This window comes from Etheostoma spectabile, chromosome 22, assembly GCF_008692095.1.
Source record: "Etheostoma spectabile isolate EspeVRDwgs_2016 chromosome 22, UIUC_Espe_1.0, whole genome shotgun sequence".
In the NCBI taxonomy this organism is placed as follows: Eukaryota; Metazoa; Chordata; class Actinopteri; order Perciformes; family Percidae; genus Etheostoma; species Etheostoma spectabile.
Window position 1 is genome coordinate 15,094,021 of NC_045754.1, and position 20,520 is coordinate 15,114,540.

At 40.2% G+C, this 20,520-nt stretch overlaps 3 protein-coding genes across 5 annotated transcripts in view; 1 reads left to right on the plus strand and 2 right to left on the minus strand.

The window, feature by feature from the left end:
* pdia4 (protein disulfide isomerase family A, member 4) overlaps positions 1–308 on the minus strand; it is a 4,993-nt gene extending 4,685 nt beyond the window's left edge. For both annotated transcript variants that reach the window (XM_032503490.1, XM_032503489.1), the window contains exon 1: positions 12–308. In XM_032503490.1, coding sequence (XP_032359381.1) covers positions 12–87 — 76 coding nt within the window. In that variant the 5' untranslated portion in view covers positions 88–308. The remainder of the gene's footprint in view (positions 1–11) is intronic.
* A 443-nt stretch (positions 309–751) lies between these two features.
* pkd1l1 (polycystin 1 like 1, transient receptor potential channel interacting) overlaps positions 752–20,520 on the minus strand; it is a 33,820-nt gene continuing 14,051 nt past the window's right edge. Inside the window, exons 23-57 of the mRNA XM_032504398.1 lie at positions 20,372–20,492; positions 20,131–20,263; positions 19,613–19,805; positions 19,423–19,479; positions 18,972–19,313; positions 18,603–18,860; positions 17,186–17,299; positions 16,931–17,082; positions 16,679–16,779; positions 15,627–15,825; positions 15,377–15,460; positions 14,825–15,032; positions 10,493–10,599; positions 10,287–10,386; positions 10,051–10,179; positions 9,776–9,949; positions 9,495–9,681; positions 8,180–8,274; positions 7,640–8,097; positions 7,395–7,479; positions 7,044–7,229; positions 6,837–6,955; positions 6,641–6,751; positions 6,446–6,554; positions 6,164–6,229; positions 5,048–5,220; positions 4,670–4,898; positions 4,286–4,390; positions 3,819–3,959; positions 3,398–3,532; positions 2,610–2,822; positions 2,271–2,432; positions 1,735–1,902; positions 1,525–1,622; positions 752–1,399 (exon numbers count right to left, since the gene is read on the minus strand). Coding sequence (XP_032360289.1) covers positions 991–1,399; positions 1,525–1,622; positions 1,735–1,902; positions 2,271–2,432; positions 2,610–2,822; positions 3,398–3,532; positions 3,819–3,959; positions 4,286–4,390; positions 4,670–4,898; positions 5,048–5,220; positions 6,164–6,229; positions 6,446–6,554; positions 6,641–6,751; positions 6,837–6,955; positions 7,044–7,229; positions 7,395–7,479; positions 7,640–8,097; positions 8,180–8,274; positions 9,495–9,681; positions 9,776–9,949; positions 10,051–10,179; positions 10,287–10,386; positions 10,493–10,599; positions 14,825–15,032; positions 15,377–15,460; positions 15,627–15,825; positions 16,679–16,779; positions 16,931–17,082; positions 17,186–17,299; positions 18,603–18,860; positions 18,972–19,313; positions 19,423–19,479; positions 19,613–19,805; positions 20,131–20,263; positions 20,372–20,492 — 5,721 coding nt within the window. The 3' untranslated portion in view covers positions 752–990. The remainder of the gene's footprint in view (positions 1,400–1,524; positions 1,623–1,734; positions 1,903–2,270; positions 2,433–2,609; positions 2,823–3,397; positions 3,533–3,818; positions 3,960–4,285; positions 4,391–4,669; positions 4,899–5,047; positions 5,221–6,163; positions 6,230–6,445; positions 6,555–6,640; positions 6,752–6,836; positions 6,956–7,043; positions 7,230–7,394; positions 7,480–7,639; positions 8,098–8,179; positions 8,275–9,494; positions 9,682–9,775; positions 9,950–10,050; positions 10,180–10,286; positions 10,387–10,492; positions 10,600–14,824; positions 15,033–15,376; positions 15,461–15,626; positions 15,826–16,678; positions 16,780–16,930; positions 17,083–17,185; positions 17,300–18,602; positions 18,861–18,971; positions 19,314–19,422; positions 19,480–19,612; positions 19,806–20,130; positions 20,264–20,371; positions 20,493–20,520) is intronic.
* Positions 10,931–13,447, plus strand: LOC116672409 (complement C1q-like protein 2). Of its 2 annotated transcripts, XM_032504242.1 has the most exons (5): positions 10,931–11,185; positions 11,298–11,339; positions 11,541–11,603; positions 12,109–12,237; positions 13,155–13,447. In XM_032504242.1, exons 1-5 carry the CDS (start codon positions 10,948–10,950, stop codon positions 13,436–13,438), a joined length of 756 nt encoding a protein of 251 aa, XP_032360133.1. In that variant the 5' UTR covers positions 10,931–10,947; the 3' UTR covers positions 13,439–13,447. The 2 variants fall into 2 exon arrangements, with proteins under 2 accessions (XP_032360133.1, XP_032360134.1); XM_032504243.1 differs by lacking the exon at positions 11,298–11,339.

Below are 20,520 nucleotides of genomic sequence, written 5' to 3' on the forward strand. Positions count from 1 at the left end.
AAGAGACTTACCATCTTCACATCTACTGAGAGTTGCAAAATGTGCAACGCCGAGCAACACAACCAGCAGCAGAGCAACCTTCTTCATTGTCCACAAACGGTGAGGCCCGGTGTTAACGACGTGCTTTCCCGAAGTAGCCGGTTAATTAACTTAGCTAATAACGCTGATGAATGTCATCAAAACACTGTCGGTTGCACAGACCCGGTATCCAGATCAATACTGACGTGTGGCTGTAAACGCCTTTGGCTAGTGCTTTCATACAAACTAATCACTTCCGAAATCACGCACACCGCCTCCTTCGTCTGGAACTTGTCTGACATGCCACGCTGTGATTGGTCCTCGTCATTGGCTGTCCTCCAATCACAACTCGCCACTTAATTCTACGTTTAACTATGCTATTGGATACTTGTATTGATTGTTTCTCTCTTGGAATTTCTGTTTGTATTTGAGCTAGTAGTGGGTCAGAGAGACCAAAAACCTTGTTTTGTGATAGACCCATAGACTGTATATTATTAATATACAGTCTATATATTATTAATAATATACAGTCTATGGATAGACCCCATGTCTATGTCAGTTCTTAGTGAATCAGGATGGTCAATGCAGAACATCTAACCAAAAGACATAGCTAATTAATATGCCTAACTGCAGATTTGATTCCCTATAGTAAAAGGTAATCACTTTGTGAATTACTTTTTAACCCCACTTTGCTATCAAAAAAACTTTATATTTAAACATTGCAATTGTTTATTAGAGTTTGGTAAACCATTATTAAAATGGTCACTACTAATCTACAAAGTAATGAAGTATACTGATCAACAATGCAAAGACTAAGTATAAAAACTCGTGGAAAACTCATTTCAAATGGTTATGTGATCCCAGTAATATTATTTGCAAAAAAGGAGTTGAAATAAGATGCTGGGCACATGCAGTAAAATACAGTATATCTTAATAGAATAAAAAATACAGACTTTGCAGGTCTTGTTTTTTTTAAATGCTTGCAGTGTCCCAGCCACAACTGTTTTCTCCATAAGGACCCAATTGTTCATCTGGCTCTACACTCCCAGGCGTCTCATGGATCAGAACTTCCACCACAACCTCTGTATGTGTGGCCTGCGTTTCACTTAAGCAGCAACTGTCTTTTGTTTTAGTCCATAGGTCAACTTGCTTGTCCAGAACATCTTCTGTCCAAACCCTGATGAGTGATGCCGACTCTGGGAGGGGCAGGTAGTCCTGTGCCTTTAAAACAATCCGGAGCTCTTGATCTTTTGGGGTTTTTTCAGCTCTTGTTCCAGATTGTTGCAATTTGTCCGATGCCACTGCAATGTCTGAGGGGGAATGGTCTCCGCTTTGGCCTCTATGCTTCAGGAACTGCAGTGTCTCCAGTTCAAGCTTGGACCTGGTAATGCAGTGAGTGGTGTGCACAAAAACGGGAAGAAAAATTTAATTTTGTAATTTAGGATATTTTGATTTTTGCTTAAGAATGGCTTATGGCCAAAGTAGACTTTCGATAAATGTTCTTACCCGAGCAGGTAAGATGCAGGAAGGGTTTCTTCATGGCCACTGACATCTGTGTGATCATTCACCTTTGTCTCTTCTGTCATTTGGGTTTTTTCAAAATCCTGTAATAGAATCACAGTGTTCAAACGGCATTGGCTTTCCACATAACACCTTTTTCAAATAATGTATTGTATGTGAGAAATAGGTATGGGTATATGCATGTATCTGGCTCACCTGTGCGTCCATGTAGGAGGGCTCCTGTATCAGGGGTGAGACAACAGGACTGTCCTCCCTGTAGCAATGGGCGTTCGGGCTCAGAGTGTGGTGCAGACTGTTTGAGAGGGTGTTAAGTCTGAACAATAGTTCATCTACTAAGCTTTCAAACTCCTCGAAGTAATAAGTCTGAAAACGAGAAAGCACAAGTACAAATATAATTTTGTAACATTTGAGGAACTATGATAAGAGACAACGGGACAATTATCCTCACCATAGTCTCAGATGGTCACAACAAGTTTATTTGACAATGATATATATATATATATATATATATATATATATATATATATATAGATTAGGGTTTGGTCATTTTAGGCCTTTATTTGTATAGGACAGCTGAAGAAATGAAAGGGGAGAGAGAGGGGGAATGACGTGCAGCAAAAGGCCGCAAGGCAGAGTCAAATCTGCGTTGAGGAGTAAACCTCTATTTAGGGACACCCAACAATGATATATATTTCAAATGATTCATTAAAACTGAGCAGTGTTTGCCTTACCCTCACTTGCTCGTGATTTTCAATCCATACTTGTCTATTCTGCCCAGTAAACTCAGAGACCCTCCGTCCGATGTAGCCGGCTAATTCTGCTACGGTGAAGACAGTCCTCCAGCTTTGAGATCTTTTGGCACTTCTGACCAATAAGGACACCACACCTGTCACCTACAAGACACAAAGATGGCTCTTCAAACCCAATTCTTACAGATTGTTTCCTCCACTGAAAATAAGTTGTGCAAAGACGTAATGTATGCATGTAATGCATTAAATCAGCCAGTCACATCTATTCAGTCACAATTTTTACAAAGAAAAAAATAACTTAATTATATAGTTTAAATGTACCACTGCTGTCCACACCACAGAGGACAGATAGAGAACTCCACGGTAAAGAAAATCCCGCCCAGAGAAGAGGAGGCCCCTCGGGGCCCTGAGGCCCCAGCTGTGACAGAGCAGGGTCCGAAGGGAGCGAGGAAGTGAGCTGAATGCCCAGGAGCTTTGTGCAAACAGGAGATTCCCCACGCAGGACAGCGCCACCATCAGGATAAGACCTGAAACCTAGGACATTATGAGGAGATCATTTTTATATTTTCTGCTTGCTTTTTGTTTCTTCCTTAATGCCCACTTTAGAATAATACCATCCTGACATTTTAGTGGGATATACTCATATAAACAGGTCTTTAACAGCTTCTTTAAGAGGGTGAGAATCTAGAATAATAATATTAGCACTTCATCCCCAGAAAAAAAGTGCATTAATCAGATGCTCAAAAGCTGACGACATCATTTCCAGTCATTTTCCAAGTCTGCCAACTGGACAGGAGTGTAGTATATTAATATGGTTAATTACAATCTGGCAGAGACAACATGTACCATTATGTTATCACTGCCACAGGAACAAACTCACACTGTAGCACACCTAAAGGCAAAACATGTGCCGTACCAGATTGATGGTTATTATTTATCATTTCCCTACAAACAGAACTATTTCTGATGATATAATCATACACAAGTTGTAAACTGGGACCTATGTCTGTGAGTTACCTGTTTAAATAATGTTTAAAATAATATTTCAACAGGTAGTGCTTGGAAAGAAGACATCCCTAACTGGTGGTATCGCTACACAATGTGTTTACCGTTGGCAAGAAAAGGGTGGAGAGTGATCGGGTGATGAGTGCAGCAGAGGTGGCCAAAGTCCGGTTCACCCTCAACACAGTCACACACTTCATGGTGAGAAGGAAGAGTGTAACGCCACGCAGAGTACGAATAGACTGCAGACACAAAAGACATCTTAATATTTTTTAATGATTGCTGTCATCTTTACAACCCTCACCATGACCCCAAGGACTTCTCAACCTTAAAGTTGGGCTTCCCTTTAGTATTTATCTACAATGTTATATTAAATGTAACATTTGAATTACCGGTATGTTAAATACTCATAGTTATCTCCTTAAAGCTGAAGCGCTTTCATTTACCAAGGGAGGGTACTGTAATAAACTTAGGACAGATAGTTGTGAACATTAAATATTTGTTTTCCTGTCTCTTTCTTTCTCTCACTTGTTCCCAGGTAGCCAGGAGGCTGACATCAACCTGTCCTCTGTAGTTGTGTCTCTGCAGCTGCTGCACAACCTCCACGATGATAATGGAGTGATAGATGTAATAAACGTAGTACATTAAAGATACATTCAGCAAAATGACCTGCAAAACACAGAGAGAGAGAGAGAGAGGACGTAAGGCAGTATTAGGTACATTTCATGATTCTCTGCGGCTAAAACCACGCTGTGTGTTTTGACCTCCAAACTTCCCAGGTATGTTAGTTTAAGAACTACAGGTTACTTTAACCTTTCAGCGAGGGCCTTGTGATCTTGTTTGCATTGGTGTGTGGCCGAGTGCGTGTGCGGGCCTGTGCATGTTTCCATGTGTGTAATGTATCTTCAAGCTAAGTGCATGCAAGTCTTTTACTCTTTATTGAATTATGTTGGTATTCATATTTTTGTGGGTTTCTGTATATGTGATAGACTCACTTCCAACCAGTTGCAGGGTGTCCTCATGTATCCTATCAGGCCTTGCTGCCCTATAGCGGACACTTGACCCCAGTGTTGAAACAGAGACAAAAGAAGGAAAAGGAGCTGAAGGGGGAAAAGAAAAAAGCAAGTAACCTTAGGGGTTTTTACAAAAATGTACACATAATCTCATGAGATGTTGAATGTACAAAATGTAAAGTGTTAGTGCAGAGTCACAGTGTTATTGAGTTCAGTTTGGTTTTCCTTTTTAAAAAAAATCAACTCAATCATTTTTGTTTAGTTACTCATTGTCAGTAGATTTTGCTTCTTCAGCTGTTGAGTAGCTTTATGATGGTGTTGAAGACTAATTGTTTTTACAGATAAAAATGTAATGTAGCTTTTTACCTGGCACAACATGACAACATAGTCCCTTACAGTAGGAGTGTGATACACCCTAACTGACTGGACTTTAGCAGAGGGCAGCAGGACACCGGTGGGGCTCTGCTCAGCGAGCATGGTCACACTGGTGAACAGGTTGGGTGCAGGGCTGAACAAAGTGAAGTGGATGGCCACCGTCTGTCTGCCCAGCCAGCCACCTGCATGCAGGAGCTTTAGTTTGGACGTTGCGTCAGACCTGCGGAAGAGCAGCGCACAACTGGACGAAGACTGGTGACGATATTACAGACAGAGTTCATACTGCAGAAAATCATTTCAGCAAAGAACATAATTGGAAAAACTTAAATAACGACCCTGTCCACTATGTGTTCCAGTGTCTGTTCTCACTTTATGTGGCCCAAGCCAAGTGTAGCACTTGGTCCAAAATAGCAGCCTAGGTGACCACATGTTGTTGGAGGCATTGAAATAGGAACCAAGTCTTTAGTTGGGGGGTGAGTGGATGTTCTGCTGCCCGTCATGAATAAGCGAAGACATTCTGGCACAAGAGTCCCACTAGAGATCTGAGCAGTCAAACACAGTGCACAGCCAGTCAGAACACACACAAGTCAGAACAAAAGCAAACATCAAGGTAACACTTGAAATAACTGTGACACAATGGTAGCTTTTTATAAACAATACAACAATAACTAATCTGTCAATGTAATAAATTCTGAACCTTGACCGATACTTAAATGCATCACAGAAATACAACAGCCTGAGCGCATGTATGTCAAACAGCGCTCTCTACAGGGGGAGTTAGAGCAAAACACAGCAGTCTACTGTTGGCTTGAGTGAGAATACCATGTGATTAGGGTTGGGCAATATGATATGAGACTAGATATCGTCTTAGATTTTGGATATTGTAATTTAACATAAGTGTTGTCTTTTAGTGGTTTTAAAGGCTGCATTGCAGTAAAGTGATGTACTTTTCTGAACATACCAGACTGTTCTAGCTGTTCTATTATTTGCCTTTTCCCCACTTAGACATTATGTCCACATTACTGATGATTATTTATCTAAAATCTAAGTGTGAAGATATTTTGTCAAAGCACCAATTGTCAACCCTAGAATATCGCTGCAATATCAATATCGACATATTTGGTCAAGAATATTGTGATTTTTGATTTTCTCCCTATCCCCCAGTCCTACATGTGATTGATTATTTGCTTTGATTAAAATCAAAGTAGTACACTGGATCATTTGAGAAAGATCTAGTTGTTTTGCTGTTATTTCACAACACAGAGAATATTAAAATATTACAAACTTAATCACTATGAAAAAGCACTACTAATATATGTTTTCATCGGGTGCAAAACCAGAATGGTTGCCTCTTCAAGCACATTTTTGTCAATCTACCATTTATTTTCCCAGTGTCTGAATTAATGATGGCACAGTTTGTAATGAAATTAGTGAATTTAGTCTAAATAGGTGGTGGAGTACTGCATGTCTCATTTTGTTACTTACCTGGCCCTGAAATGAGCCGGACACCTCTGTCTTCCACAGGATTGGATCTCCAAACAAAATGTGCGACTGCTGGTGAAAATGTTTGGTTTCATAAGGATGAAATATAAAATCAGATATTTCCTTCACAAGGACATTTCTTTGAGTGGGTTGTAGAGACTTTCATACATTGCCAAGGTAAATTATTTTCATATTTCACTGAATGACAGAATGGCTGAATCTTTTTCATTGTATTTTAGAATGTTTCATGGAGTGATGAATCACTGCAGAGCTTTTGTGGCTTACCTCAGTTGTGGCTGATGAATTCTTGTACAGTAAATTAAGAAGACTGGTCTGTGCCCACTTCCACCAGTGCTCATGCTTTTGTATGGACATAAATGCATTATCATGGCCCCTGTTGAAAGATATAAAACTATTTTGTGAGTGCGTCAAAGAGCAATCAGGACAAAGAAAGAGACAACATGTGTGTGCACACAATACCTTATAAACTGTTTTCTGACAGCTTTATTGAGACGGTAATGATCAGTGAATGAGCTGCCATGACTTATACACAGCATCAGGATGAGCATGGAGCCACAGACAGACAAATCCCTGGATGACAAGAGGAGGATGAATATTTAACACACACACACACACACACACACACACACACACACACACACACACACACACACACCTGAGAGTGTTGTGGAATAGTGTCTCTTTTCTATTCTTTCTGCGGGTTGTCCTCAGCTCTGCTGGAGTCGGCGGCCGCACAAGACGGAGGTACCGCGCTCGCTGACGAGCTCCAAGCAGCTGTCAATCAGAGATAATTGACCCTTATGTTTTAACAGAAAACAAATAAGTGAGAACACGATAAATTATAATAGAGTCGGGCTATCACCTTTTCAAGGCATGAGCATCTTTCCTGGGGAAAGGCAGATGACCCCAACTGCTCTTCTGTTGTCTTAGCTCCATTCGGGCTCTGCTGTTTTGAAGTCTCTATCTCAAACTCTCTTACACTCAAGAAAGTATGAAAGTCTGATCTTTTCATGTACCAAAGGGAGACAGTCACTGCCATTGTAATTATCTGGAAAAGAAAAATAACATGCTTTTTTATGTACAGTGCAAAGCGTAGTTGTGGTAAGTGTACTTATAAGTAAATTGCTTTTATTTTCTAGGTGAATGTCATTCAGGATTATGAAATAATGTTTATTCATGGTAAAATACTTTACAAAAGGCAGTATTGGTTTACCAGGGCTGGCTGGATGAGGAAGACGCAAAACATCAGGGAGAAAAAAAGAGAGTGTATCCATAGCAGAGCCTTGCTGCTGCTGAAACTGACACATGAAAACACACATATATGCATTGTTTTGACTCTGAGATACAGATGTGACACAAGAAATGTTTTTTTCAAAACTCAAATAAATAAAGCGTAATCCACACCATAGTTCATACGTCTTCACAATCATCCATTTAATGCCATCGCATGCCTACTACCTCGTTCCCAGCACTGCAGAAAGCAGCAGAAAGGAGCCAGACAGCAGCAGACACAACGACCACGCCAGATAGTGACACCACAGAGACACTGCTCTGAATCCTCTCCCTTTCAGCGTGGCGATGACGTAATAAATGCTGTTACCAGCAGCCTGGTGATGGCCGTCTTCCTCAAAGCTGCAGTCTAAAGAACACTTTCCTTGAACATCTTTCTCCTTCTGAATAGCTTGACCTCCATCCCACGTACAGGACAAAAGAGCACTCTGGGTTCCATGAAACCGGCTGCTTTCACTTACAAGATCAAAATCGTTCCCCTCGGTAATCAGCAACACTTTTTTAAGTGTCGGTCCCATGTTGTTCACAACTGCTAGAGCTTCCTCCTTTCTCATGATCACATCAGGTTCTTTATCTGTGTTTTTATTTTTCAGAATTGTAGAGGACACTGACAGCAGGTCTGTACCCTACAAACACAGGAAGAACAGTCAGATTGGGATGACAAATGTTGTGGGAACACCTATGATATTGAGAAAGAGCGAGTGTAACCTGGGATTTCTTCCCCCGGGCTTCCTGTGCCCACTGCTGGGGACTGTTCCAAGAGAGATGGGGCTCAAATATACTGCCATTCACAGAAAGGGCATCTGTGAGGAGACAAAATGAAAAAGAAATAAGGAGAAAGGGAAAGGGAAGCAGCAGACAAGAAGAAAAATGCAAAATTCCGATTACAAAAATCTAATAGCCCACTGGCATTTTGTCAAACTGTTAGAAATGTACAGAAGATATTCTGGGTTGAACTTAAAGTTGGGGTGCAAAATGTTTGTCTCCCCCCTTCTGGCAGTGAAAATGATTACACTAACACTGTCTATGAACTTTAGTGAGCAGTGGCATTCGTACCAACCCTGCGATGTGGTCCCTCCTGTGAAGAACTGTTAGTGGGTGAACAAGGTTGATTGACAGAACTTTGTGTACTGCTTGTGTAACAAGGTTGTGGAGTTAACCCCTGTGTTGTCTTCCCGTCAAAATTGAAAATGAACACTTTTGTTGATGCTTATCTATCAATGTTTTTAACTTTTTCTTAATTTTTTGTCCCAATGTTTGTCACTTTTTTTGACGTTTTCAACAAGACATAGCACTAATTTTTTAACTTTAGTTTTATAGTTATTTTTGGAATTTATGCTCAATAATCCTCATTTATAGGAAATTATACCTAATGTTTGAGTTAGAAAAGCAGAAATTAGGAATTATTTAGACTAAAATTAAAGGAATGGATTATGATGGATAATCACAAACTGGAATATGTCAATTTACTAACTTACTGAATACTTTTTCGAAACCACTTCAATTTTTTTTTCACACGCTATAAAATTGAATAAGACACTACTGGAGCTGCTGCCCCCGCGACCCAATACCGGATAAGCGGTCGAAGATGGATAGATGGATGGATAAAATTGAATAAGACACCCCAAAATTTATTATAAATATTTAAAAATAATTAATTTGCCCTTGCCAAAGAGCGTTGTGTGAAACAAATCCTGTTATTTGGGGTAATTACAACTGGGTAGTCAAAAAGAAAATTGTTATAGGAAATCGGGTCAACATGAGGGTTTTTAAATTACTCATTTTGAGTAGAAATGAGCGGTGTTGGTGCACCAGTGTGGGAATGTTGCCACAGACACCACATCTCCTGCATACTGAGAAATACAGAGAGCTTTCTCTGGTGGTCATAGCCTAATCAGCATTGCGTGAACCCATTTGTTTGGTCAGATTGTTTGGCAAGGGCTTTAATGTGACAAACAATTATTTCCATGTAAAAGTCCCGCACCCTAGCTTTAATCTCCCTCTATTTAATTACAAAACCTACCTTGAAAAAAGTCCTCTTCAGTCTTTCTGCCCTTTGCATGTTGGACCCCTGACCCCGTCAGCCTGACCTCACGCAGTCGGAACAGGAAGGACATAATTGCTGCTGCTGGCAATGCCGCCATCACACTTAATACTCCTGTTGTCACAGAAACAGCTGATACATCTACAATGCCCAAGTCCAATGGCAACTACAAACAAAGGATAAGGAACAACAGCATTATGGTTAAGGTTTTGGAACGCTTGTACCCTGAATCTCAAACATTGAAGGTTTTATTAACCTACCGGATTATTCATTTGTGATATGATTACTGTGTTGACACATGCGTATCCCAGCAGTAGCAGCAGGCTCACGCTAAGTCTCTGAGTGCGTGTGAACGAGTTAGGGCAGGGGCAGCTGTACACAGACAACCAGATGTGGTGGTCGGCCAAGTAGTCAGATAGCTTGAGACACAACATCTGCAAGCATGCAGGCAGAGACCCAGGGTCACAAGGGAGAAGAACTTAAAAGATGTTTTTTTTTTTATCCAAGTGTTTATATGTGTATGTGAGCACTCTACCTTAGCAAAGCCTATTCCCTCAGTGCAAACTCGCAGCATTCTCTCCACCCGGCCATTACCTTTGTTCACAGCCAACCAGCACTGAGCATCAAAGAGCCAAGCACGTCCCTTCACATGCCCTCTGCTCACCTGTATTAAAAGTCAAGACAAAAAAAAAAAACATCTTGATGGTCAAATTAAAAGTCTACGCACAGGAGACACAACACATTCACAAACACTTAATAGGTGGATGTTACCTCGGATACCTCCACTTGTTTCAGGTACCAGTTTGGGGAGGGTCCAGAGCTGTCATGCCAGATGTGAACCCCCCACACTGGACCCAGGCTGTCTGCTGCACTGTGGCGTCAGAGACCAAGAATACATCATAGTAAGACTTCAGCTTTTCGTTTGAGATTGTCTTTTGTCTTGTTGTAGGTAGAATTTAGAGATATTTGCATTTTACCTGAATATAAAGGTATCTTTAGAGTTCCTCCTGAACAGCGTACATCCTGGGACTTGTAGTTCTCTTGTCTGCGAGAACCCATAATCACCATGCAGCACCATGTAAACCTGGTAAACATGTAGAGAAGGTTTCCCAGACACATTAGTTCTGGACATGACTGGCTTTTAATAAGGATAACTTGGGAAATCAACCAACATGCTTGGAAAAAGACTGAACACTGGAGTTTACTCATTAATGCTATGTTTAAAAAATCCATTAGAAATGTTCTGTAAAGAACATAACTCAAATGAGTTTAGTGTTCACGGATGTTTGGAGGTATTTTGAATTTGTTATCAAAGACACCTGTTTGATTCTCATACACCTCTTCAGTGACCTGTTTTTCTTGTATATAAAGACGGGAACTGAGCGACAGGTGTCAGACTGCCTCTTGCTGTCCAAACAGGTGATATTTCAGAATGAAGGGTGCTGCTGTTTTTCTGGGACTGCTGCTCTGTCTGCACAGGACATGGGCTCAAGGGGAAAGTGGAGGGATACAGGATGTCAAAGCAACCCATGATCAGAGCAGTAGCCAGACCAACACCAGCCCTGACATCTGGGCTGAGCTGAAGGAGCTGAGAGACATGACCATCGAACAAATGGTGGAGCTCAGGAACAGCAAGAGCAAGATAGAGAAGCTGGAGCAAGAGAATACAGGTGACACACATTATAAAACATGGAATTGTCAGTCACATAGTGCTGCAGATGCATGCAATGTTTATTACTGGCATTAATTACATCCAGGACTAATTAATTCATTCAAATCCAGCCACACAGGCCAGACTGACAGCCAGTGAAAGCAAGAATGCAGGTAAATATTTACATCTGTTTACTTTTAAACATAGATTTTGTACTAATATCCCCATTTGGTCAACGCCAGATTAAAATGTAACTACACATAAGGTTTACAGTGTGTATCTACTGAGGTTAAGATCTAAGACTCAAATTAAACAGTTTGGTGGAAATCTATCATAAACCTACTTGGCAATAAAAATGTTGAATGTATTCACAGTTTTAGAGGCCAGAATGAGCTCCAATGAAAATGAGGTGGAGGAACTAAGGAGAGAGAATGCAGGTAAGCTTCATTAACTATAACTATTAAGTCAATATGTCTAAGCAGTGAGAATGGAACCGGTTAACTGATGAGCATATTTTAAGCTGCCGAATTCTGCCACTCATTCTACTGGAATGGCTGCATTGTCACTAAGCTGTATGGTTGAATATTAATATGTCAATGAGGATATACGTATGTATGACTTTTTTTATTAAACAAAAGATGTAAACATTAAAATATCATATGTTAGCAGTGAGAATGGAACTGGTAAACTAAGAAATATATACAGAGGAGCTAACGCAAAATGTACGACTGCTGTTATTAAATTAGGCACAAATGATGTTATTCAGCTGATTCTACTGGAGTTCAAAGCCTGCTGGCTAGCAGCATTCAAATGACTGCAGTGACAATATGCTGTATGGTTGAATGTCATATCAATGAGGAAATATTCTTTCAACAAGAAGTTACATTTGTTTATAGACTGTACATCAGTGAAGTTTTCTCTGCATATTCTACATTCACACAGAGCGTCCAAAGGTGGCGTTCACAGTTGGTCTTACTGACGCGGGAGAAGTCGGACCCTTCAATACCGATACTACACTTAAGTTCAGTAAAGTCTTCACCAATATCGGCCAGGCCTACAACCCAACTACAGGTACTCACCTGTTTCTCTCTCTCTCTCACACACACACACACACACACTACACGATGGACTTATAATAATGTTGTTTCACTTTGTACCAATTTGTTGTTAAATTGTTATAGTGTTTGTTCTCTTTTATACAATAAGAATGGCTAAAATAAAATAAATATCCTTGCTCATGTTACAATTTATGAGGTTGAATCCATTTTTCTGTGCAATACTACAAACTTGGACTGGTATTTGTGCTTGCTACACTTTTATGTGACAATGCCTCTATTGACATCTGTGTTTATGCAACTGTATTACCATTTATATTATTCCTATGTTAAGCCAACTTTGTCATTAAAAATGATATTCTATACAATCCTAAATTTGTTAATGCCAGTCTTCTTAAATTTGTAGTTGGGATTCTTCCATTTCCATATAAAATTCCTAATCAACTGATTGAACTGTTTAAAAAAAAATTGCTGGAGTGTTAACTGGCATCATCATTCAAACATTACGAACGTGAGATGCAACTATGTTCTTAATAATGCTTATCTTTGCCTATAAACTCAAATACATTAGTCACAGCTCCATTCTATTTGAAACATTTATTAATGGGTTGGTTTGTAAAAGCTATGACTCACTAGTTTTTTGGTTAGTTTTGTGTTTTCATTGAACTGACTACATTAATACAAAACTACATGACGTTTTACTAAAGCCTTTATTTTCAGTCCACCACACAGGGATTTGGGAAGGCAACAAAACCAAATCATGAGCTTTTGCTGATAATTCCTATAGCGTTAAAGATATAGCGCCTTTCACAAAACACAAGGACACATATGGTACAGCCCAAAGATAGAAACACTTTAACAGAAGCTGTAGTTTAACCGTGAGAAGGGCTAAAGACAGTTCTGATGTCTTACTGAATTTCTCCTTTGTTGCAGGTATCTTCACAGCCCCCGTCAGAGGAGCCTACTACTTCCGACTAACTGGGTGGGGTGTAAAGGGCTCAACTCATATCAGCTTTTCACTGTATCACAATAACAGGCAAATTACTAGGTGTCACGATGCAAATGATACCCTTGGTTTTATCTCTGTGTCTAATGCATTTGTTCTTCAACTGAACCAGGGAGATGTGGTCTACACAGTTCTCAAATCAGGCTACCATATTTATGATGATTCATTCAATCGTACCACTTTTAGTGGATTTTCACTTTTTGCTCTGTGAAGTCAGCTGTAGTAACACCTACAGTCAATTGCAACATCACACTATTAAAAATATGTGTGCTAATTACTCCAAATAAATCTGTTGTATGTGTCTATTTTTGTCTGGTTGCATTAACAAGACACAGGAATTCGGATAAGAAAGTCATCTAGTGACAATAACAAGCAAAGTCCATAATTGAATTGAAAAGTTCAATTCTAGTGTTAATAACCTATGAAAACAATGTCATATTTACTCTTTAAGTACCACATTATTCTATGAATCAGTTTGTGCACCAAATGACATCAGAGCCATAAAGCAAACATCACATTGGTTTAATAAAGGGAGACAAACACATAACTCAGTGGTCACTGCAATAATATCCTGGTGTCAAATTCCTGTGAACATTTTTATTTTGATAAAGACAATAATACCTCAATGAAAACCAGTATGGCCATGATTGATCATGATCAGTTATTTAAGAACCACATTTCAGTTTTAATATTAATCATACAAATGTTATGTTTAAGTGCAGTTGAAACCAAAATGCTGGTTTTGTAGAACAAACTAGAATTACTGTCTTGCGGTTGTATGGATCTGCCGACCAATCAAGTTGCATGTTACATCTATGTTTGTTCAGAATCATTATTTATGTAGTGAAGACTTTGATTAGTTTAAAAAAGGTATTAATTGTTTTTTTTTGGAAGATTCTGAGTCGAGCCAAGGGTCAAGTCGGAGTCACAGGTCCAGAGAATAGCGACTAAATGTCGGACTCGAGTCAGTATATATCCATATATTTACTTTAGTTTTGGCCATTAGTGGAGATATGGGATGGAAACCTTCAAACACCAGATTTATAAGTCACATGTTTTGGCTTAAAAATAGAATTGTGAAGATTTCTGATCAGAGGGTCACTAAAAGGATATTCAATTGGGAACTTTTGCATGGTCATCCCTGGGCTATTGAGTTAAAGTCCTTATTTTACTTTATTTGTCATTCATTTTTTTCAGAACATGGCTACTACATCTGATTCAATGGGTGGGAGGCACGGTCTATGCAGACAATTCAAATTACACTGTATCACAATGATAAGATCATTACTAAGTGTTTAGAAAGCAATGACATAATGTGGCTCATGCATTTGTTCTTCAACTGGAAAAGGGAGATGTGGTCTACATGGTTCTCAACTCAGGCAACGGTATTTACGCTAATTTGTATAATCGTACAACATTTAGTGGATTTTTCCTTTTTGCTGTGTGAGGTTGCAAAAGACCCAGTCACTTTCTTCAACTTACAATATCACACCATCATATGATAAATGTACTAATTAAATGAAACAGTTGTATTTGTGTTATTTTGTCACGTTGGTTTGAACATGATTCATCAAAATTTGACAAAAAACAACCTTACCTTTGCACTCAAACAAGCTGCAGAGCAGAGACCAGTGTGGATTGTAACGGCATAGAGATACGGGTCACACGGAGAGTTGTCAGAAAGGTAGTGGACTCTCCGATTCGCCTCAGAGACATGGTCAGCTCGCTTACACACCACCAACCCCGGGAAGTACAGGCACACACACAGCACCAGCACACCCAGCACTGTCAGATCACTAGACACACTGAGGTGACAACGAAGGAAAAAGGAACCACCGGTTTATGTTTTACTAATAAAAAAAAAGTCTCAAAACGACTGACAAAAGTAAACAGAGTGACTGCGTGAGACAAATTTCTGCTTCCTAGTCAGTTCATGGCAGCAAAAAAATTATCCACAAAAAAACTAAACAATGAAACCAACGTTTCTCTTGGTTTACTTATCACCAAATGATTATGCTACAGTATATGTGTTGTACAGGACCATGTACTCCAAAGTCCACAATCTAAATTACTGCTGCAGGTTAGGGAGCAGAGAGATTTTTTTTCTCTGGTTAAAGACATCATCCTTATTTAAGGAGAATGAGGTCACCTCAGGAACGGGTCCAGATCGGTTGAGTCATGGCTGCTCTGGATCTGCTGCCGCACCACAGTCAGCAGCCTCAACTGGTGACAACTGAGACAAACAGCAAACAACACACCAAAAAGCAAGAAGTGATCATTTTTATGAACCATGTACAGTATATATTATACTATGCGCAATTATTTCTAGCATGCGTGTGTTTTCTTCTCTGAAGGTCTCATGTTCCCATCATGCCCATACACACTAATCAATGCCTGACCTGCAGTTGACTGCAGCAGTAGTGTGTGCTTGCTGTGTCCTGCAGCCGTGGTGAGTCCAGGCCCCCTGGTGGCTGTGCCAGGACACACACAGGCTGCTCTCCACTGTGAGACTGTAGCTGACCTGTTCACTCAGGGGCTTGTGTAGGGGTCCTTTCCTAAAGTCAGCATTCAGCAGGGCCAGGTGACCGAGCCCTGCAGCTAGAAATTTTGGCAGTCCATTTTTAAAAAAACCAAATACATACTAAATTTATAAGCAAGTAAATATTGGATTGAGGGATGGAGTACTTCATTAATTCCAAAGGGAAATTGAACAGTTGTATTCTAAGAAACGTATTGATCATCTGTGTCTTTTCAATAAAACACATAGTAAATAGGCTTTAACATTTAGCATGATCGGTTTGCGCAAAGGCAAAAAGTCTGCGTTACCTTATTTGACTGAAACGTAAACATTATCCTGTTATTTATGACAATTTGATAAACCAAAATGCATGTAAACCTTGAGTAAATAAAACCCCAAATATCAAAACTGGTTGAAAAAATAACATTGGTATTTAAATAATCCCCAGGAGAGTCTGACACATCCTGACTCTGGAGATGAAACTGAGATTAGCTTTCATATTTAAGTTTATTTTATGCTTATTCAACTGCTGTTTGGTAAATTGCTCTTAAACACATTTAGAGAGGATTTGAATTGCTATTTTTATTCAAAAATGTTTATCAATTGGGTGTTGGGGATTTTCCTTTGGGGCTGGCTAAAACCTCTTTGGAGGGAGCCAAAAATTCCTTTATGCAGTAAAAAACCACGCGCTCTTGTGAGTGCATGGTGCACTCACGCTCATGTGATCTACAAAATTCTATGTTGTCAAATTTGGACTGTTAGCATTACACATAACACATTCTGTTTAAAAACTGAAAAGAGCTGGGGTTGCATTTTAGTGTATAATTCATTTTAACTCTATAGCATGATCAGTAATTTGACAGTTTAAAAGACCAGATGGGAGGGGGAGGAACAGAGCTTAACATGGATACATAGAACCAAGAAAGGGTTTACCACTGAGGTAGGATGGGGGTATAGTCAAGCGTGTGATGTTGCTCTCCCAGTGGTGGATCCTATGCAGATGGTGCATGCTGGGAGTCGGCCTCTCAAACATCCTGCCACAAAAGTGAATTTTGATTTGGTTTTGTGTCACATTCTTGCCTTTTACACAAACACCAACAAAAATGATTTTGGTGAGTTATTGAGTTGCTCTAACTATCAGATGATGATGACTGTTAAACACAACCCAAGTCATTGCATGTCTACCTGAAGAGCAGCATGATGGGAAACGCCTTGTTGAGCGGCGGGGTGAACACTACACTCAGCTGGATGGCCTGCTGCAAGTGCTCCTGGGTAATGTTGAAGCTGTGGTAGTTGATCTGGCTACGCAGGAGGATGTACTCGTCTGCAGAGCTCTTCTGCAGAATGATGTGTCAGATTGTCACCCACTCTCATTTAACAAGTGATGGAATCAAATGGAATCAATTTGCAGCAGACGGAAAAAATGATATAGCATCATACGTTTCTTGATGGTTGTTGCAGCTCAATGGTTATTGGCTGAATGAGGGAGCGAACTGGGATCTTTCTCCTCGTGCTGCACTTGTACAGACTCAGGTCAACCACTGGTCCACTCAGCTGGAAATCAGCAGAAGAAAATGCCTTGCTTTTCAATCACTTATACCCCTTTCACACCAATGGCTCATCCAGGGTTGACTGTGTGTCCAAACAAAGAGAAATGCTCTCCTTTTGTCCTAAAATACTCAATACTACTCATTCTAGGGTAATCTTCCTTTTCCAGCTGCTGCAATAAATATGCAAATGAGGAAAAATCAGTCTGCACAAAATTATCTGAGAAGTGTTTGATCTGTATTTATTTGTACTTTTAGAACATAGTAACTACTAAACAATCATATATTAAACTTTATTTCTCTCTCCCTATTGTACAATGACAGATTCAAGTAGCTACAAAACATTTTTTTTTGTGGTATATAGCTGGACTTGAGTGGACTATGTGATTGTTAGCTGTTCACTAAATAAGACGTGTTAAGCCCCACCCATTTCTAGCATGTAAGGTAATTGTTATAGTGTGACGTTGTCATACTCAGATTCTAGTCCACATGAGTCTGACTGCTCCATTGGGCTGATTATGGGACGTGTTTCAACCGAACCAGGAAAGAAAATTCCTCTGCACTTATTTGGATAGACTTGCAACTAATCAGAGCAACAAAGTTGTAAACTAATTCAACCCAAGCACTCTTTGGTAACGTGGTTGATTCTGTTATACTTGATCATCTGTTCATCATCTTATAAAGCCCACCCTGACAATTTCATTGGTCCGAACAACTCTGGTTTGATCATAGTTTCTCCACAACTGATCAAGTCCAGACCGAACGAAGGTGGTGTGAAAGAGGTACTATACCTTTTCACACCGAAGGCTCAATTAGGGTTGAACCAGGGTTGTCTGTGTGTTTGAATGGGTTAACCCTCGTCGATCGACTCAACTCCACAACCCAGGGTTGGACAAGGTGAATTGCACACGACCAGGGCAGGACAAACTATGTGACTGGTTGGAAATGAGAGTGGGGCAGTCATCACAGGTTGCAGCACACTTTGAAAAAACAACAACTACATAGCTTTTGTCTCACTGCACTTTACGCTTTGTTTTCACAGGCAGCTTCAACAACAGCAGAGTGGAGCGGTTACACTCATTCCCCTTGAACAGCCGTGTTTAAGCAAAGACCGCTGACAGTGTGTGTTCACCAACCTTAAGGTAATTATTATCTTTTGTGACCCAGATCGTATCTGAATTGTCATGACCAGGGATCAACCCTTATTGACTGGCTTGGATTGAATTGCCAAGAGAAGGGTTGAACACTGGTCAGATAACCCTTGTCCAACCCTGGTCCTTGGTGTTAAGAGGTATCAGTGCCAGTCTTACCCTTCCAGGATAGTGGGCCAAGGTGTAAGGGCTGTGGGTAAGCTCAGTCAGCATGCTGAGCATACACGGTTGATGCGGTCTGCTCTCAGTCTCTCTACTGTGATGAAGAAACAGAAGCTGGATGAGGGCGGAAGGCATGTAGAAGGTAGTTGAGCCACTGCTGATGACTGTGGTGGTTTGGTTTTGGTATGTGGCGTGTAAGGCCATAAGACCGGTGCTGACTCTGTGCTCCTCAACCTTGTGGAACAAGATGTACTTCTGAAAAGGAGAGAATTGAAGGTAGAGAGATTAATGTGAGACACAAATATATATATAAAAAAAACTAGTTCACAAGTTGATGTGCACAAGAAAATGTTTGTTTTCTCTCACCAGCATCAGGTCTGAAGCAGTCTGTAAAATTTCAGCAACAAGCTGCACTGCATGCTTTGTTGAAATCGATTCTCTTCGTTTCATGTAAACACCTCTGGGTGAGTCTTGTATTTCATCATGTAAGTCTGATTCTAATGTCAGTGTTGTGTCAGCACTAGTAGACATTTCAGCTGTGACGTCATTCCTAGTGACAGCAGCTTGCAGGCTGTATGAGAGCAGGGCCAACAGGGTGTTGAGTGTCTTCTGCTCCAGATAGTAGCGGACTGGAGTACTGGAATCCGAGAACTGCTCTGATATAACCTGAACGTGAACTGTTACTCGTCTTGCACTCGCCAAAGTCACCTAAATAGGATAAAGTGTTGTATGAGAAACAATTTGTTCCTTTCAGCATGCCTCTTTCAGTGTATCTTTGTCAATGAAAATCAATGAAAGGAGACGACCTTCCACCTACCTGACTTGAAACCTGTAAAAGATTTTTGAGAATGCAGATGTTGTCCACCATTGATGCCTAGGATTAAATGACATGTCATTAAAATGCTGTAAAAGAGAGAAATGTTTGTTGAAATGAAGCTGTGACTGTTAATCCTGGAGTATTTAGCATAGGTCTGTGTGTGTGTGTTTTTGTGTGTGTGTGTGTGTACCTGTTCACTGCTCTCAAGCTCACACAATGTGCTAATGAGCACACTGCGTGTGCGTCTCTGTGCGTGTGTGTTGGCCTCGGTGTCCAGGCTGAGTCTGTTCAGGATGCCGGAGAGGAGACTGACGTAGTAACGAATCTCAACACTGTTTCCAAGACGCACTAGAGCTGACAGGTTCCTCAGACCTGACTCTGAACTGGAGAGAAAGAGATATTAATAGCACAACAATATACTGTAAAATAGTAAGATATAAAACAACTTCAGACATGATGACCCCGTATTTTGACAATACAATACGTTGATAAGATTTTCTTCATCTCAAAATCTTAAGTGTCCCTCTAGATGTAGTAAACTCCAGCGTTCTGGTGCTTTCCTTTTTCCCATGAAGTTGTCCAGTATGGTCTGCAAAAACTATTGTATCTTGGTCTGTAGCAGGGTTCATAGAGTGCACCTCTTATAAAACCCTGCAACATACACATAACCATAAAGCTGATGTAATGTAATTACATAGTGATTCTTACAGCTCCAGATCAGGATCAAGATGGGAAGAAGATGAGGTGTCTCTGAAGAAGCTTGGTTGGACTTGAACAGTAACAGGACAGGGTTTAGTGGCCGTCCGATACGTGCTGCTTCTGATCTCTGTGTAAATAGTTACTACAAGCACAAAAATCAATCACTCACTGAATAAGAAGGAAACATCTGCAAAATGTTGTCATAATAATAATTAAATAAATCTGAATAAATCTGTGTGTTTGAGTTTACCTTTATGGTCATCATTGGGGTCACCAGAAGGTAGGCTGAAGTAGTACTGGAAGTCTCGCCCCTGATACAGCATCCTAGGAGGTCCGCCTCCTACACTGATGCTGTACTCGTACAACAAGTCCTTCAGCGCGCACATGCACACACACACA

What these genes read in the sequence shown, in the direction of transcription:
- LOC116672409 (XM_032504242.1), top strand. Translation starts at nt 10,948, where the DNA reads ATGAAGGGTGCTGCTGTTTTTCTGGGACTGCTGCTCTGTCTGCACAGG. An exon ending in ACTAAGGAGAGAGAATGCAG is followed by an intron (nt 11,604 to 12,108) that starts GTAAGCTTCATT and finishes ACATTCACACAG; the next exon opens with AGCGTCCAAAGGTGGCGTTC. An exon ending in GGCCTACAACCCAACTACAG is followed by an intron (nt 12,238 to 13,154) that starts GTACTCACCTGT and finishes CCTTTGTTGCAG; the next exon opens with GTATCTTCACAGCCCCCGTC.